General features: G+C 41.9%; 1 protein-coding gene across 3 annotated transcripts in view; it reads left to right on the forward strand.

Moving 5' to 3' along the window:
- Positions 1 to 20,269, forward strand: part of tox3 (TOX high mobility group box family member 3) — a 167,723-nt gene that overhangs the window by 111,887 nt on the left and 35,567 nt on the right. Inside the window, exon 1 of one of the 3 annotated variants that reach the window (XM_037096021.1) lies at positions 15,047 to 15,148. The exons of the other annotated variants lie outside the window; for them this stretch is intronic. Within the exon in view, the coding sequence (XP_036951916.1) occupies positions 15,047 to 15,148 (102 nt within the window). Of the gene's footprint in view, positions 1 to 15,046; positions 15,149 to 20,269 lie in introns of those variants that run through there. 3 annotated transcript variants of the gene reach the window in all.

A 20,269-nucleotide genomic window follows, 5' to 3' on the forward strand; every position in this document is an offset into this window, starting at 1 on the left:
AGCACTCAAGAGCACATATTGGATGAGCTCCAGGTCGGAGCCCGTAACCACTCTCTTTAAGTCCCATTTCACATTCCAGTGAAAGGTGCAGCATTAGAAGAATATCCTCCGCCACACACTGTATACTGATTTCATTCAGCGGGCACTGTGCGGCTATTCATGCTTCGGAAAACACAACCATTTATGAAGAATTTAACGACACAGTCCAGTGCTTGTCCAATCGAATAGAGTTGGAAGGGATGAGAGAGTTTGTCAGGGCCCTGGTGAGTCTACACTAATGGAAATGACAGTTTTGGAGAGAGACAGTAGAAGGGTCATGGCTCGGATCCAGCCACCCCTCCGCTTCCCTCCTGTCCAAACTGGCTGCCCTCCTGAGCCTCGTCTCGCACAACTTAATACGGCGCTCTGCCGAAAACACTGCATTTGTCCTGACATAATTACACTGTGGAAATCAATTACGCCGGAAAAATATCAGTGGTGGAAATCATTAAATCGGTTGTCGGCGGGCACCATCAGCAATTAGTTGTGACTAGTTAACTGACTGACTGCTCCCCGTTTATTTGAAACGATGGTCTGAAGTTGTGCGGTGTTTGCTTTTCTTTACATTAGCGAAATGACTTACTTTGAAAAGGTTGCGTGACATGTCATTTATTTGACGGCAGCCTATCCCTCTTTCCCCCCTCTTTCTGCGTGGCATTTTAGGGAAGCAAGGCGCTGTGAGAATCGAGCATGGGAGGATTTGGATTGAAATTAACTGCTTGCTACAAATCAAAGATGTGTCACTCAACGGCCCGACAGCGCCCGGTTAATTTATGAGCACGGAGATGAGCCTCTTTCTCTTCCAGACTCATCTATATCAGCAAATGGCACATTTATATTCCCGCAGAATATGAGGTTACATTTTGTTTTACACCTGTGTTGACATTTAATTCAAAAGACAACGGCCAAGAGGGCAAGGCTATTCTCAGGCCCGTTTTAATGTATTTCAACACTCAGCCGTCATAAAAACGAGCCCCGATTTTATTGTGATAATGGAAAAGTAGACTGGAAAAGTGGATTTGGAATTGGTTTGCACATAATATCTTGTGCTATAAAAATGAGATTTGCAGCCATAGGGGAAAACAAATCAAGATCCTTTCTTCAGTTATTGGACCATGGAAGAGAAAATGCAGTTATTTTAATGTAGCTGGAAAATGATGCTGTGTTCATAGTGCTCATGCACTGTGTCCGTCGTGGTGCTCGGAGCAGGAGGTGATTGTCGGGCAACAAACATGAAACTGTAAAATATGTTAAAAAAAAATGAAGGAATCTGGAGGAATTGAGAAAATAATACATGGACTGGTGGTTTTTTCGAATTCAGTCAAACTCAAACACAAAACTGGAAACAAATTAAAAAATGTGCACACAAAGGGAAAGAATAACACAGAAATGTTGCATAAGTTCGCCCGACAGCAAAAAAAATCAACGTGCATGCAAACCCAAATGAACTAGTATCTCCAAACCAGAGCAGACTGGAGCGTCGAAGTAGCCTGCAGGTCCAAGCCTGTAGTACTTCTATTTGTATGCAATGGGCAATATGTAGATTTAGATTTGTGTCTCAAGGCAAACAGCCCCTCAAGCAGCGCAGTATTTCATTTCATGCCGAGCATTCAGATGCAGTGGCGCATAAATATTCATGAGGATTCCTCCGAACCCGTGATACAAACATAAGAATATGGCCAGTGACAGGCATTGGAGAATGGTCACATTGGATCAAATAGAATAACCTGTCTTTGATGCTGCAGCAATATCACCATTATTACTGTGATTAGAGGACACATATGAGACTGAATGGGACTTGTTAAAACACTTCTCCCTCTGCGGTCCTCCACCATCAGTTTTGCCACGAGCAAAGCAGACTTCAAATGGGCTGCGATGATTAGAGCTGTCTGTGGTAACGAAGCCAAACGGCTGATGATCTGTGGTCAATATCAGTTCACTGGAGTAGTCCAGCTTCTTCTTAATGCATTCTGTATTTCTGAAAATAAAGGCCACAATTCCCATAACTCCCTTTGTTCTAGTCAAGCGGCCACAAAGACTGCTACAATTAAGAGCTAACAGGGATGTGACTCAGGAGCTGTAACTACAAGCTAGCACCGTATGCCATATAACCACACTGAATTTAGCATTCAGCTAAATGCTAATGTCAGAACGTGAAGGTGCTCACAGTAACATTTGATGCTAAGCAGGTACATGTATAATGTTCCTGTGTTTAGTTTAGCATGTTAGCCCGAGGAAATATGGTATTCAGAAACAAACCCTAGATTTATAAGTAGAAATAACTACAAACGGAACACTGGCGCACATTCAGGTCGACGAGAATTTCTCTTTTGGTGATTTTGCTGCTGGCTTCGCGGGCAAGATTTTGTTGGACACATGGACTTTACAGTGTCGATATATCACAGATCACTTTCCTCAGCTCGAGGAAAGAGTATTAAATAAAATCTGATAATAGAGTTATATTTGACCTTTTTTTACAGTTTGCTGTGTCCTGTTAACATTTAGGCTTGTGAGCAAAATTGGTAGCAAACTTTAGCAGCGCCATCATATCCGGCTCTTGAACATCCCGAGGTAGAAAGCACTGAATACTTTAATATAATGACCTGATGACGCCTCTAGATGGAAAGCCAAGAGACGACCACAGTTATTACAATTCACTCCGGAGGGAGGCTTGAATGTGAGTGTACCAAATTTCATGTCATCGATGTTGAGACATTTGATGTGAACCTCCACCCTGGTGGCCTTGGAACAAAAAAGTCAGGGGAGCACCAAAGTCATTATGATTTATTATCTGGGAACCTTAAATGTCTATTTGGTGCCAATTCATCTTCTTGGTGTAGAGATATTTCAGTGGATAAGTGAAACATCTTGAGCTGTTGGTGGTGCTAGAGGAAACGTCAGGGGATCCCTAATGCTGCAGGATCACCAAGATATGTTTGATTCCTCCTCTGGGGATCATGAATGTCTGAACAACATGTCACATCGTGGTACGATCCTTCCTGTGGTGGTGGAGAAATTTCAGCCTGGAACAAAATGATGGTTGGACCAACCGACCGACGTTGCTCAGGCTAACTTTTACAATTCAGGAGTTGCAGCCAGTGCCCAGTAACACTCAATGCCAATGCAACAGGTAGTTTGCCATTTATGTAACAGGGCAGAAAGTAATGTTACGGGTCAGTGTTCACCTTCCTACTGTCCATTATCAAAGCCACAAAAATGCTAATGTAAAAAAAAAAGAAAAATGGATTCAATCTTCAAAAATAACTCCAAAGCATTTTGATGCAACACAGAATAAAAAATACCTCTGATGTTTTGTCACAATGCCCCATAATCAGCTAATGGTACAGTAGCATGTCCGGCTCATGTAAACAGACGGAGAATACTGATGTTTATGTTTGAAATTATACTTCAAACAAGAATCAGAAACAGATAAAACTATGAGAGCTGCAACCAAAAACAAGGACCAACATCAGAATGATTGATTAATATGTGAATGATACACAATCATACAATAAATAAAGCATAATGTAATAATAAGCCTGCAGCATGATGAGCAGAAGTCAGCTGAAGAATCCCAAATGTCGTTTCACATTATGTAGACAGTACAATGGCTCACTCACACTGCATGTATGAAAACATACCTGTCATTTTTACACCCTCCCTGCCTCCACGGTGTTTTGACACTCGCACCGCGCTGAGAATAGATTACATCTGTGTGACTGTTTTCTTTGTATGATAAGGTGACAATTACCCCGAGCAACACTGTAATTTACATGCGACGCAAAAACAAAGAGCTGCTTCTTCTCTCTCAAGACCGCAAGACAAACAAAAACAGGGGTTTGCCCCAACATGTTGCAGAAGGAACTGATTTTCGTTCTACTACGGGAGTCGAGAACTATTCATCATCGTGCATTTCGACGTTCATTACGGAGAACTCATTACACCGGACCATTTAGAGTGTGTGCTGCACTCTGGGGCACATTTATAATATTTGTCATGAGTAAATATTTCTGAGGTAACAGATGTTCTGTCAAAACACACAATAATTAATATATTTGTGGCGCACTCTCACGCATCGAAGTAAATATTTTAAAAGGCAGCAGCAACACGTGTGACTTTGAACGCATGTGTTTTCATTTAAATCCACAATACGATGCATCTTATTTATATACCATGTAAAACAACTGAAACTGAAGATGTACTGTATATTAGCCCATGTGTGCTGTACTCATTAATGTTGCTCGTGTGCCAAGACGGCTTCTTGTTTTAATGTCACTCGTCTCCCCTCCTCTTACACAGTGTTCATGTGGATAAATATAAAGAAATTAAACATAGAAACTCAAAAAAAAACCTGAGGAAATCTGAAATTATTAAAAGAAAACTGAAGCATATAATGTAATTACTTCCCGGATTCAAGGGGACGTCAATCAAGGGGCGTATCTTGGAATCGCTTAATAGGATATTGAAATATCCTCTTCCAGCATGTGGCACTGAAGGCAAGCGCTAATTAGTATGAATGACGAGTGCTAAGATGACTAATGCAGCTGAGGACAGGTTTTAATTGAGAATAATATAATGAAGTGTCCTGCAGATTTGTCAGTATGCAGTCCTTGTTCCCTCGTGGTCCTGAGACTTGTAATAAAATAGCCAGCAGTGTGTCCAGAAACAAAAAGGCTTGTCATTTATGATCATCTCATTCTAAGATAACCTTTTTTTTTTTATTTTGTGAGGAGGGTGAGCAACATTTTATTCACTAAATTGTCTTTGTTTATTGTTTCAACGCACAATATGAATATTAAGTGGGAGGGGAGAAAATAACAGTGTTTTGGTACAGTATGCCCAGCAGCCGTACATGAACGCAGCAATACGGCCATGAATCCTAAACAAACCGCGGGGCATTAATTGTGTTACTCATGTGAGAATATAAGAGGCAGAGATATGATTCAACGGTGAGAACCTTTACTGCAAATCCACCAAGAATAAAACCAGAGCTTGTTTACCTTTAATGTCTAATCTCCCTCATTATTACTAAGAAGTGTAATATAGGCAATGGGCCCCAGAGGGCTCGACATAAAATGCAAACACAGGGGTTGGGAGGAGAGAATAAGAGTTAGGGCGGGAGGGATGAAACCAGCACAGGGTGAGATATTATACAGCTGCGGTGGGTTGCATGCAGCAGGATTGTCAAATCCAAACTTTGCCTGTTTATAAAAGAGAAAGTGAATTTTCCTGCCATTGCTTTATTGTTTAGCAGGATGGAAGCAACCTGCTGAAAATGACCAGGAGCCCCAGTGACAGCACAGCAGTCGTGTCTGCGTTGGTAACTTTCACTGCTGGCTAAATGGTTTCAAAATGAAAGTGTTTCGATCATCAGACCTTGATCAGAAATGCCACTGAAAACATGGTATTCAGTCGAACTGACTGGAGTGAAGGCAGCGTGCTTGTTTGTGAGTGACTCAGCCAAATTATCACAATCTATTTTACCCAGCGTCCAAACTTTTAGAGAGTAGCGGTTGTATAAGCACGATCTCGTTTGAAATTGTGCAAAAATACACGATACCTTGGAAAATATCTGAAATTCCTTGTTTTATTCACTAAAAGTCCGCCCTGCTGCAGCTCTCGTGTGATTGTAAACAACAGATTCAGATTGTGAACTGTTTCGCACGTCAGATTTTTAGATATTTAACCTGTTTTTGCACCTACATAGACGTCCAAGAGGGTCTTCTGATCAGGTAGTTGAACATTTAACTCAAGTTGCATGTCCACAGATTAGGAGTCCTCTCCAGTTGTCCAGCTCTTAAACCTTTTTTGAACTTGTACTAGACACACTATAGTGGGTCTTGACGGACGGACGTTAAACAGAAACGATCTGGTGGTCTCGCCGACGCTGCATGTTTGCTGGGTCTACTTGTCTTTTGAAGTGTTACTTATTGATTTTTGGCCGCTTGGGGGTGGAAGTACCATCGATTATAGTTGATAATGTGAACATGTTTGCAAACAGTTACAGATTTGCACAACCAGCAGACATTAACATGTATGTGAAGTTGTGTTTCTGGCCACCAAATGAATGCAGAGTCAATTTCCACTCCCTTTTTTAGCTCTGTTTTTACTCCTGATGGAAAATATACAGTTACTTAGTTGCTAAATGCTCCAGTAGCCTATGTTTACCAGCTGGTAGCTAACTTTAGTTAGGCAGGTAGGCAGCATTTTTTTTTTTTTTTTTACCGAAAACAGCCTGTGCATAATATTTATCAGTCCAGCTTTGATCCTGGTACATGCAACATATCCATACTTTGCACCCTTTGGCTGATTTAGCCTGCAGAGCTCCAGCTGCCTGGCCGATGTGATTGATCAGCCTTTGTTTCATTCCTGTGGAAAAAAAAAAAATCGAGAATGTCATTCAGCACGCCGACATCTGAAATGGCACATTTTTGTAATCGAACGTCTCAAGCCATAAAGAGAGAAAACTTTCTCATAACTACATGGAGTGTTAGACCGAGAGCTTATCTTTTGAGAAAACGTCTCCTTATAAATAGCGGAGCTTCTCTTCACGATCGTGTCGCAGCTATTATCATTACTGAAGGAATCTATCTGAGAGGGCAACAGAAGGATAAAGATGATATGTAATGACTTAAGGCCTGAAACACATTCTCCACAGAGAGACATGTTCTCCCAGCTACTAAACAGATTATCACGGCTGAAACGCCATTGATTAGGTTTTATTGCTTTTTCCCTTTCAGCCTCACAGCCTTTACAGATTTTTAATAAAACGCGGATAGTAAGTGAAGAACGTAATTATTATCATATTTTATACGAGACATATATTGTATCCAGAGCAGTTGAGGGAAGTTGTAAGCGGGTTGTGTAACGGCTTCGCTGTGAGGTCTGGAGTGTGTTATCCGCTCGTGTTTTCAGTGCGTAGCTACGGGCCACTGTCTATCTCTGAGAGGGTGTCAGACTTAAATTTGTCAGTGATGAGTGTGTGTGTGTGTGTGTGTGTGTGTGTGTGTGTGTGTGTGTTCAGGGGTCTCAGTGGAGTGACAGTTCACTAACACTCCACAGAAAAACAACCTTGCAAGTCTCACAGCTACAGCTCTTTTCCTTTTTTTTTTTCCTCCTTCGTCTAATGGCATGTATGTTTGTCCGAGGAGAGAACACTTAACGCTCTGAGTTCAGTAGCGTTTTCCCTCGGTTGTGTCATGCTTCTTGAAAGAAAAGCCGTCCGGTTACTGCTTATTAAATAACAACTGTTAGTGCCCCCTCACAATGAACAGATAGGGGCGATGTTGTTTTTTTCTATATATGGAACAAAACATCATGGAGGCAGCTGAGTAACTCTTGCACACGGTTGACCGAGCAACAATAATAAGCAAAAAATTTTGCAAGGCCACTGTAAGTCGGGGTAAAAATAGACCTCCCGATGTCGTCGGTGTTTTCTGACCTACAAAACAAAACGTGAAGTAAAAGTGACAGGAGCAGATGTGGAGCCGGCTCAGTGTCGATGAAGGTTAGAGGATTATGTCAACATTATTAATTCATAGACAGCAGCGTAGCATATTAAAATGCATCATTAGTTTCAAATAAAGATTGGAAAAAAATTACAAAATCTCAACCAAAAGCAGTCGTACCAGACAACAGTTGACCCTTCCTAAGTCCCGCCCATTTTTCATCCATGTGTCCAAAATCTATCTAACAACATCAGCACCAAAGACCCCCTCATTTGTGACAGTATGTACAGTCACATTATGATGATGGGAAGATCTTCAGAGTCACATCTTCAGTTAGCCAGTGCTAACAAAACTCTAGCTAACCGGCTAGCTAGCACCATAGCCTTCATTCAGGAATGAAAACATAGCGTACTTTATTAATCCCAAGAAGGGGTAAAGGGCTCATACCCGGCAGTGCAGCAGCGATGTTGATGCTTGGTAAGAGTTGAGAAAAGATTATATGTTTTTCTTAAAATACCTGTTTTGGTAGCTACAAACGAAGCTGGAGGTGTCCTGAGGTCTCCTGAAGGGAAAGTTCGGGTCTTTCTCCAGTTGGGTCACACTTACAAATGTTGAAGCGCAGCCTCGAACTGCGGTCAGCTTTCTCACCAGTGACTCCGCAACAATCTCCTCCACCTACCGGTATGACAGTCAGGCCTTAAACATGTATCCTGAGCGCTTTAATAGACTTTTTGCAGAGATGTCGAGGTGGTACGCGGCCCTGAATGTGAACATATCCGTGGTTTGCAGAGCGTGTTACTCTGGTGACTGAGCTGTTTGAAAAATGACACTGCGTCCATCTCTCAGTCTGACTTACTCTTCAATATTTTAACCGCCTCAAGTTTTAGCTGACTACCTACATACTCCACTCTTAAACCAACTGTCATTTAAACTGATGTTAATGCTCACACACCACCTGACACTTCGAACTAGTCGGAGTGATATTCAACTGACATTTCCACTGCTTTCATCTCTCCCCGTCCGACAGTACCACTACTTTCAGCGGCTACATGCCCACCACTTTGATCTCTTATTGTTTAACTGAGAGTTCATCTGCTATCAGTGATTACACGCTGACATTTGCAGCTACAGTTATCACACTTTAATGATTTCGGCTCCTCTCGGGGGGCTCGAGCTTCACTTGATACTTTACTCTGCACTCAGGCTTAAAAATGTGACTTTTTTCCACTTCTTTTGGCACGTTTCACCACTTCAGCTGCTTTCGGTGTGTCCATATTTGAATGGTGTGACAGCACATTTTTGCTGCAAGCACACTTTTGCATCATCCTATTGATACAGTGGCTATGGAGAACAAAATAGTGTACAACAACCACGTGTTTATTTAATCCCCTCCTGTATGTTTGTCTCATATTAGGTGCTGATAAATGGGTTATTTTTCATGTATGCACAGCACTGTCTCAATGATTAAACTCATTTAGCTGTAGTATGCATATTTTCTCCACAGGGGGACTGTGATAGTAATCATAATAGCTCCGAGCATGACAAGTGCACGAGCATCAAATCAACATGATTTAAATTATCAAACGTGAGACTGTTTAATTGTCTTCGGTGTAACTTCAGTGACGAACATCAGACTGCAGCTCTTTGTGGAGGTGTCGCGCATTGACGGCATCACACGGTTAATACGGAGGGGGCTCTTACAGTAAATAAAGACTATTGGGTTAATTAATTATTTTTTGCATTTATCACTCTTTTGTACCTCCATTATAATTGCTCTGCACCGCTCTCACTGAATCCGAGCAGGAGCCAGCAGAAGATAATTTGTTTTCACGTTACCAAATGGCTCCAGTGTTGCCAGGCTGAGAGGAAATGACATATGGTAGAAAAGCATAATTCATCTGGCTGAGACACTGATACCCAACCATCAGAAAAGAAATTAATTCCGCTCCCCAGCTGCACAGCCAAACAACATTAAAAACAGGAATAAATAACAAACAGCAAACCGACACACACATACTCGTGTCGTATTGAAAACCAAGCATCCAATAACTAGGCTGAATTGGGGATGTGGAGGGAGCTCGCTTATCTGATATGCGGTGTGTGGGAGACTGCGTGGGTTTTTCTTTTTTTTTTTTTTTCTATGTGTCTGTACGTGCAGGAGTGAATGAGATTTGATTGGGGTGGGCGTATCGGTGTGAGTAGTATGTGAAGGCATTGCTTCGTTATGCATGCAAGAGCCACTATCAAACGGGAACATGACAAAAAAAAACATTTTTTTTGAATTATGCATCAATGTGTCCATAATTACAAAGTAGATTTTCTTGGCGACTATCGTGGATTGTTGACCATCTCTAAGCGAGCGCTGGAGAGCATTCAAATGAGGATTATCTCCTCCGGCACAGCACAGCAGAGTTTAGCGCTGTATGTCATTGATTAAGCTTGTGTATATTATATGCCAACACACATCCCACTTGCACAGAGTTTCCCTCTGTCCCATAACAAGTGCTTGAATGCACCCTCACAGGAAATACAAACATGCGTAGTGTATACTTTATGCAATTGCTTTAGTGTTATAAACATCAACCAATTAGCCATTGTGTGAAATGTAATTAATGATTGTCAAGCATAAGATTCACAGGTTTAGACACATGAGTGCAGCACATGTGACCTATATTCTGTTTTATATCCACAGACTTTCTGTCATGCTTCCCAGAGTTGAGAGAGATACAGATGTATTTAATGAAGAAGAAGGGTGCTGTTTACTTAGCTGCATGCCAAGTGTATTTTAACACAAGTTGCAAAAGTATTTTTTAAGGATATCAGGATACAAACATTGATATATTGATCACAGGTAATCACGTGTAAAAAAAAAATAACAACAAATCATTGGATAATTGTGTTTTATCAGAGAGTACAATACAAAAACTCACTCAAGGTGTTCAGAGAAGCTGCAGTCCCTTCAAAGCGTAACTGTAAAAATCTTCGAGACATTTATCAGAAGATTAGAAACCGGACCTTTTTATTTCATTTTCTGCAAACGGAAAACAGTGGATAAGTGGTTAAGGTTTAAAGTTACACGTCACATTTTAAAGCTGCACTATGCAAGAATTTGACTTCCTGATGTGGCGCAGAGATATCTACTCAAGTTAGCATGCTAACCAGCTAGCTCCAACTTGTCCTGCTTCTAAAATGTTGCACTAGGGCTCTCAACACTAACACTACCTTCTCCGTGCTCCCATTCCGAATCGTGAAATAACATGCTAACGGCAGCTAGCAGCTGTTAGCGGTTGCTTTGATGATATACACACCTCCTTATTTCCTCAGGATGTGAATTTGTTATTCTTAAACATGTGCACCTTTGACCACACAGTGTAATTCTGATACAGAGCAGAAAGGAGGAACATTTTCAGTAATATCACTGTATCCAATTAAAAAACAGTTTGTTATTTGATGCTACAGATCCTCTAACTCCCAACAGACAATGAATAAGAGGAGACACTGACGCTGTAACATCATGGAATGGTAGAATCCATATGATTAAATACTATTAAACACTATATGTATATATATAGAGAGAGATGTTATGTATATATGTGCATTAGGATGTAGAAAAATACATTTCAACATACTGACATGCAGAGATTTGATGGTAAATAAAGACAAATCTGACATTTATAAACAAATAAGACATTGCAGCAGAGCTTTGCGTGTGTGTCCTCATGGCCGACAGATAACATTGATTTTCGTGTTTATTCCGACCTCCCCTCTCCACTGTGGAGAGCTTGAATGTGACAGGTGAATGAAAAGACTCTTTGTGTGTTTACCTCACAGCCAGGAGTACAGCGAGCATTATTTGGTTCATCTCTCTCTTTTTGTTAAAATTCTGGTTTCTGGCTATTTCAGAAACCGACATGACAGCTCATGTTAGAAAATAAACAGTGCTGAAGGTCATGACAATAATCCTTTTTTTTTTTCTTTTTTTTTTAACATTTTGACGTGTCGTAGCAAGAAAATCACAGGCGTAATTAATAGCATTAATTATGGCTGTGTTCCATTCAGGTGTGTATGTTCCAGGGTATCGGTACTGTGCGGTGCTGTCGGACAGAAATGGCTCACTGGGACACTTTAATTTAACACAGCCATCATTAATGTTATTAATTACACCTGTGCTTTTGCAGCTATGCTTAGCTAGAACGTCTGCGGTGAAAAAGGGCGATGCTATATATAGAATTTGATTACATTGGATTATCACTTTTCCATTAATTAGCCATTCATCTTGTCTGATATTGAAACAGCACAGAAAATCTGACATGACAGCACAAAGAGATGTTCTGTTTAATATTAGTACAGTTTCCAATAAAAAACCATCTCGTCTCTGGCTTCTGTTTTCTATAACTCTTCAGTAAGTGGTGACATATTCAATATAACATCATGTCAGTATTTCTTATTGCACCCGGATTTACTGCCTCTGCTCTTCTCTTTCTTTCTTTTAACTCAAACCTTTCAAATGCTTCGACAGTAAACAATAAACTATTTTTACTTTTTTATTTCCACGCGTATGTTACGGCTACCCATAAACCTGATGAGACGCTCTTACAGTCGGTGGGTTTTCTATGGATCCCTCGTGTGCACCCGTTCTCTCTCTCCCCAACAGTGCTGTGAAGTACTTCTTCTCAAAAAAATAATACATCTGATCTGGTTGTCTGGAAATAACAGCTTCCAGCAGCCGCCTAAAAGTAACACTTGCACAATATTTTCTTGCTGCTGACTCAGAAAACTGAGCAGGGTACACAGAGAACTGTGCACAAGCTGTATGCACACAGTAAACCTTATTTTGTACAGTAAAACAACAGTATGGTTGTGTCAAGTAGTCGGAGACACATGAGGGCTTCTCTGTATTTCCATAGCTGATGAGTTGTGATTGGATACACAAATATTGGAGCAGAAATGAAACCAGCCTCACTGAATCATCGCTGCAATAATCGAACACAATGATAATGTTACATTTCATTGATTCTTTATTTGCCTACACTTGATAAAACGTTAATAATGCATCCGGCAGATTATAAAACCCAAACAAGTGCATTTTGGGATCATCAGGGATTTTCTTCTAAGACACTGTCAAACACACTAATTACATGTTGTGTGAAAGGACAAGTAAAACAGATGTATGATATCACTGAAAGTTTAAAAAAAAAAAACAGTTTGATGTGCTACAGTCAGGGCAGCTACACAGGGTGTACTGTTTCCCCAGTGCTACCACCTCCACCCTTCTCATTAGCTAAAGTAGGCTACTTTCTCACACGATATTTCTCTTTTCTCCCTCGTTTTTTCACTGTTACTAAACTGACTCTTATTGTTGCATCTGGACATTATTTCTGTAAGAGATCTGGGCTGTGGCCAGGGCAAATTTCCACCTGATGATCAGAAAGTCCCTGCAATCTGAACACAAGTATGCCATAACTTTAAAAAAAAATGAATGATTACACTGTTTTACTGCAGAGACAAGTGCTGCGTGACCAGTGAAATCATAGATACTGTGAATAAAGGAGGGAGGGTAGCTGATCTCAAGGGGAAGACGGGACCTCAGAGAAGTTTAACAGGAATAAATAAGAACAGCAAGCAATAATTAAACAACAGCAAGCCAATCCTTTTCCCCCTTCTTTGCAATGCTAAACAAACAACTGGATCCACCGTTTTACAGACGCTTCTGTCACGATGTAAACTTACGGATAAGTCTTCTCAGGCAGAAGTGCATCATGTGATGATGTAGTTACATGATTTGGCCACTAAGAAAAACTGGCTTTAGATGCTGCTGTTCTTACTGGGGGCTTGGCTATGACATGTTGTATCAACTTGATGGGTGAACAAACATGAACTGCAAAAATATTCCAGTGGCTGAAATGTGAATAAAGCCAGATAAGACTTTCAGAATAAAACACTATGAAACACAATGAAATTCTAAAGATGGCAGCTGAATTTTCTGTAAATTTGGCTCAACTGGAAATGGAATAAAAATGTAAAGTTACACTTATAGTCTATAAACTGTCACTGAATATGTAATAAGTCTTAAGGCATAATTCAAACTAATATATAGTTTATATATAGGAATATATATATAGGAATATATATATATATATAGATATATATATATATTTTTTCCACAATCTGTTCTCAGCAGAAAGATCCCCAGAACACTGTTTAAAGCTAGAAAGGTGGCAGGGTCCGCCACATGTAAACTAAGTAAATCAGTATACAGTTGTGTTGTTGTTTATTCAGTCATGACATCAAATGAAGAGTTTGTTCAGTCCAGTGAACACTTGTCTTCACTTTTCCTCTTCAAAAACTACATACTGCACCTTTAACATCGACAGGCTTCACTTTTAATGCCACTCAAACAAACACGGAGAGGAAGGTGTGGAACTTTTAATATGACACTTGAAATTATTTTTTAAAAATGCACCCAAACATGAAAACGAGCCCCCTGTAATTGTAATTAACGATCATATTTCAACATGTCACATGGAGCTTAACTGCGGTGTTTGCATGGGAGTGGCCTGCTGTGTTTGGGGAGTGGCTGGCTTGTTCACACATTTCGCCTTGTTCATCACTACGACAGGCAGAGCCGAGGGCTGGACTCGTACACCCGGTGTACTACATCACATCCACTAATTGCACCATCTGTGGACTGTTGCGTTCTGCTTGTTTGTTTTGGGGTTTTTTTTTTCTTCCTTCCCCTACAAACCCTCCTCCGATCGCCGTGTTTTTTGTTTTTTTTTTTTTAAAATTTTTCTCAGCAGATGGCTCCGCTCGCTGCTTCTTACTCAAACTGCTTCACCCGCTAGTTTCTTTTCTGAAAAAAAGTTGGTGGAGAATTATATATATTTAAAAAAAAAAAAAAGAAAGAAAGAATAAACTTCTCTGGGGGAGAGAGGACGGAGGGACGCGGACACGAACCCTGGGTGCGCGCTGCGCTCTGACGCGCGGACTTCTTCATCGCTCCACCACTTTGTTTTATTTCTTTATTGCAGTTTTTCATATGTTGTCGTGTTCCCGCATGTGAAGCGGGAGGAGAAAAGGAGGTGGACCCACGCTCAGGCTCAGTCGCCGGTCTCGTGGCTTCTTTGTATACAGCGGCGGCGGCGGCGGCAGCTGTGTGTGAATGCCTGGGCTCTCACAGGGACAGCGCACTCGGCTCGGTCCAACCTCAGAAATGAAGCGGCTGATCCAGGTGTAGGAGAGGAATACCAAAACTTTTACCCGAAGCCTTTCTTCCCACCCCCCACCCCCCCCCTTTTTTTTTTGTCTTTTTTGGTTTTTGTGAGTGTGTGTGTGTGTTTGTGTGTGTGTCCCCTCACCGCAGTCCTCTCACTCAGCAGCCCCCCGACAGAAAGCAGGTTCGGGTCAGCTCTCCGCCTCTCTTCTCCGTGCGCTTTTGGATTTGTAAACGGCAGAAAAAAGAAAAAGAAAAAAACAAAAAAAACGCACTGATCTCCGGGCAGAGCAGCTGCGCGGCTCCTTCTCTCCCTCTCTGTGTCTCTCTGTCACACACACGCACCATGGATGTAAGGTTTTATCCGTCTGCTGGAGGGAATTCTATTCCAGGGGAACCGCCGAACCTGGATTTTGCCCACTGTTTGGGCTACTACAACTTCAACAAGGTAAAGAGAATTAAAACTACATGTTCATTCACGTAGTTGTCCCCCTCCTCCTCCCTTCCACCATTGACCTGAGCCAGTGCTCATTACTGCCTCTCTAGAGTTGCTTTAATTAACCCTCCCTCTCCTTTTCCTTCCTGCCTGCCTGGAACTTTGTTGTTGTGTATTAGTAATGGGAATTGAAGCAGGAGACAGCAGGTGTAGTTACTTTTTCCGTCCAGAAGCTCGAAAGCCGCGCTGCTGAACTCTCACCAGAGTGATGTGATCCACAGTCATCAATGGGCGCTGTTGGTCTGCACAGTGTCCATGTTCCCCACAACAGTCAGTGATGGATCTGTGTTATCAGCACATCACACACACACACACACACACACATGCACTCTACGGTAACATGATGGGTAGCTGAGATCCCAGTGTGTCAGACAAACTGTGCTCCTGTTTCATGATGCGTGGCGTCTTCGATGTGCTGCTGTGTCACATCACAACTTTTTAAGACATGCCCCCTTTTAGGTGCTGGCAGATGAACTCTTGATGCTGATGATCAATCCTCAACTTTATGCCAAAAAGTAGCCGCAGCCGGAGAAAACAAGCACGCCTTCCGTCTCCTCGGTGTGAATGCAAGAATTCACTGTCAGCGTTTGTTGCCGTGTTGTGCGTTTTATCTTTGACCTCATTCACGCTGTCACACAAACACAGCAGCTTCACCTTCTCTCTCTTCCAGGTCAGACAGCCTGGTTTTTTTTGTTTTTTTTCCTGTGTTTTATTCTCCTCCCCACATCTGTACTGGAGCAGGCCCCCGGCTCCTGGGTTGTGAAAAAAAGGGGGAACATTGCTGAGGTATTACAAGTTTTATTAGCTCTCGAGCGAAGGGGGCAGAGGTTACGTAAAACACAGATGATAGTTAGTGATGGTTTGTCAGTGATGTAACACTCCAGCTATTCAGCCTGTGATCCTTCAGCAGCTCGACTCTGAAGGGGGAACATCTTTATGACGGACCGGTGACACAACTGCTGCAGTGCTGTTTTGATGAAGTTTAAACAATGGTGGCCTCTCCCCCCTCCTGCACCCCCCCCCCCCTTTCTCTCTCTCACACAACCCCCACCCAAATTATTCAGCCCTGTAGTGCAGCTCTCTGTTTGCCCCCCTTTTCCGCAAATCTGATGCTGCTCAAAAACAGTTACCAGGTTTGTCTCACTGTTTCATCAGCTCTTTTGTCATGTGGCCAAGTTGTCATATGTGCCCAATTTCATCATGTCTTCATCAGCCCCGAGAAATTTTTACTGCGTTGCCTTGAATCGGCGTAAGAGTTCGAGCACGTCTTGTCTTTTTTTTTTTTTTTTTCTTTTATTCCTGCTCATAAATTCCCCAGGTCAAGTGAAATTTTCCATCTGTAACAGTAATTGGCTACAATGCAAAAGGAGGCAGCGAGCGAGTTAGAGAGAGGGAGGGAGGGAGGTGAGAAGGTGCTTATCCAGTATCTCCACCAGTTACGTTAGAGAGAGAGAGAGAGGGGGAGAGTACAAAGCATGCATTTCATGCTAATTACAATGCCTTTCCATGGCGAACAAATAGGCTCTTTTGCAGGCATCTTTCAAATAATCCTCCCCAATTTATTTGGATCAGCATGCTGAAAGGTAGCACAGTGCCGAGCGGTTTGTCATCCCAAGAAGATGTGGCGTTCTCACAAGTCACGCAGAACTGAAGCATCACTTCTTTTAATCTATTTATAAGCTGTCACAGCACCTCTTTTGAAAGAAAAAAAAAAAAACTTTCAGTGGATTCACAGATTTCTTTTTCTTGTATTTTGAAACACAGGCAATACCGTCTCAAAACGCTGGCACAGGAAATGTTCAGTTTTAACGACAACAGAGACGAAGTGGCCCAGAGGCACTTTGACACATCACAGATTCTTTTTAAATTTTACAGAAAGATCCAAACGAGTGGCACAAACTTAATTAGGTAGTGCAGTCATGACTAATGAAGCCGCCTGGTTCTTTTTTGGCTCCGAGATGAAGGAGAAACTGGCGGTGCCGAAGAGAAACATGCCACAAACTTCACACAGCTGAATAATGCTCATAAAGTAAATGTAGCAAGAAGAATCACTCGCTGTAATCTCGCAGAAATCAAACACAGACTCTGGATCAGATCTCTCTCCACTGAGGTTTATTTCGCCGAGTCTTTTTAAACGTGGAGCGCTCATGTGGGCGACAGGGTTGTCACAGAGGGGTCCGTTTCTCCTAAACTACCTTGACTTGAGGTCGAACACGGATCAGCTGTGCTCAAGGGCGAACGCGCCGGGGCCCCTGGTTTTGTCATTGATTGGTTGTTACTTCAAGTTGCATTGTTTTTCAATGTATCTGCGATAACGACTCTTAGTTCACCGGCTCCCCTGTTAACGAAACACCTGGTTGTAGTCAGTAAAATGCATGTTCTGCCTTTTAAAAGTTCGGAAAACTTTAAATAATACAATGAAAGTGCGCATCAAGTTGTCATTTGTCCAGTTTTGGTGCTGCAGGAGAATTAAAGTAACTTGTTTCAACCAAAAACCAGCAGCAGTTTGGATTTGACTGTTTTTTTTTTTTTGTATTTGTAAAAGTCAAATGTAATTGACTTTAAGGTTTTCATTAAAGGGACCCAGCGTTATGCCCATATTTATGGCCATCTGGTCCATTTTTTTTTTCTCTTAAGGTTTAATAATGTTCAGATACAGTATCCAGTTAATGTGAGCTTTCATTACCTCCAGGCACAGGCAGGCTGAAATTACCAACAGATGTTAATACAAAACTCTTCACCTGCACTGGTGCTAACACTTCAGGTTTATTTGCAGAACTAATACCAGCACCACTGAGACGTCATAATTCTTTGTAGTCTGGAACTGAACATACATCAGAGTATTTTATTGCTGCTGTGATGATCATATGGACAAACAGATGGAAAAGTCATTCTGTGGGATGATTTGAGTTTTGATGTGGTGTTGAGCGATGTCAGGGAAAGAGCAACTTTTGTGATCAGTTATTTCTCTTATTTTCATGAAATCAAACCCATTATTTCTTATTGTCAGTCTGTAGTTCTTTGTACAATAGCCTTCCAGTGTATTTACTTGCCATTCCTCAACCAGATTCAAAATTCATGCGTCAAAAATGTGTCTACGAAATCAGAGTTTATTGTATTGTAGGAGAGCTGCAGGTCACAGGATGCACACAGCCAACTCATCAGAAAGAGAACCAACTTCACTGTGCTGTTGTGGAAAAACTACTCGTGTTGTGTTCAGATCGCGTTTGTAACTATGACTGACTGACCTTCTTATTGAAAGAAAAGACGCACAGTTTCACTGGTTGTGTTGGAAACCTATTGCTCTTCTGTTGTGTTTCTGACAAGGTGTGTCTGGTAACTTATTAAACTGCACTTCCTGTTACCATGCTAACCAGCGTGTGCTGTCAGATCAACCCGGGCCAGCCTTGAATTGAAAGAATTACAACTTTCAGTCCTTCATAATAAGACAAATCCTCCAAGTGCTGCACACATTCTTCATTCCTTTTTTTTTAAAATCTGAACGGAGATAAAGCACCCCTGAGAGTTTATTTACTTTGTATTATATCCTCTCAACTATGCTATGAAAGACTGTGGTGAAGGACGTGTTCAGACTGTAGGAGTTGACATGATGATGAAGGGCTGCAGCTGCAATTAACAGTGGACTTTATTGAGCCTGTAAAATGGTAGTGTAGGTGCCACAGGAGCCAGCTCACGGTTCATCTGGGCCCTACTGACCCCATGCATATGTAAGGAAACTAAAAAAAAAAAAAAAAGGCAGTAAAGATTAAAGAACCAAGGGAAGGAACTTATAGTGAATTACTGTACTTCTCCAGCAACAACCTCCCCCTCCCCGGGGCAATAACCTCTGATTGTGTTGCTTCTTTTGTCTTTGCTGTCTCTGCTGCTTCAAACGGGGAGGGAAGGGGTTAACGCTCTGCTCAACCAGGGGGCCTTGTGCATCTCTCCAGTGTACACAGCTGGTGCCATTTCATCACACACATTCTAAACATATCCAAACACAGCTTTAAATGTGTGTGTGTGTGTTGGGGTGGGAGGTTGGGGTGTAACCTCACAGGGCCGTCTGCTTTGTCAGACTCAGCAGTTGATGGATGTGACTTCAAGGTGCGTGTTAAATGTTTTACATGTCCAGGACGTGAATGTGGCTGATGTGTTTTTTTTTTCTTTCTTTTTTTTTTCGCGGAGTCTTGTTAATTGTGGCTTGTCAGGGAGATGTAGTTCAACAGATTTATTAAACACCTAATTTTCCCACCGAGATTAGAGGGGCGTTATTTTTAGGTCCCCGCCTGCTCAGAAGACGACACGCTGTACTTGAGAACGACTGGTTCTGTGTGACGGGCCGCGCTGCCACATCGTCCGCACCGAGGGGCAGATGTTAACGTTTTGTCAGCGCGGTATCTCCACGTCGTCGCCGACGTCTCGATGCGTCTTCTGCCGAGCAGGCGCGAGGATAGCTGCGATGATCCCTCGCCGATGCGATAAGAGACACAGTGGTGGAAACTCTATAAATGTTAATGAAAACAGACTTCTCAAGGGTTTGCAGTGATTGCCTCTTTAGAGAGCTGTAACAGTCTCGTATTAAACCGTGAGCCTGATGGTTTCTGATTCCTGCGGCGCCACATCATCGCAGCTGTCACTATCTTTTTTTTGTTGTTGTTGTTGTTGTTGTTGTTGTTGTTGATCACATTGAGATGTTGACTTACAGCTTCCCCTCTCTTTTTTTTTTTTGAATTTGTTTCTACGTTGGTGGTATAATCTGATCATCTGGACCAATAAGTCTGAACCTGTGGGCTTTGTTTACAAGGTGGCTACGACAAAGGCTCCGAAATCTTGGACAGACATAGACCATTACCCAGATCAGCGCTCGTAATAAAGACCTTCTGCGATGCTGCCATCGCTGCTCATAAATCCACTTCATTACATCTCCCCATACATTACTCAGCGTGGTTCATTTAGGCAAGACCTCGTGTCCTTAAGTTGTTTTTAAGTGGTGGGTTGTTGTCGCTGTGCATCACGGGCCCTGTTTTTGACTTTAAGTTATAACGCCTCTGTGTTCATGAAGTCAAACACCAC

Source organism: Acanthopagrus latus, chromosome 4, assembly GCF_904848185.1.
Source record: "Acanthopagrus latus isolate v.2019 chromosome 4, fAcaLat1.1, whole genome shotgun sequence".
Lineage (NCBI taxonomy): Eukaryota > Metazoa > Chordata > Actinopteri > Spariformes > Sparidae > Acanthopagrus > Acanthopagrus latus.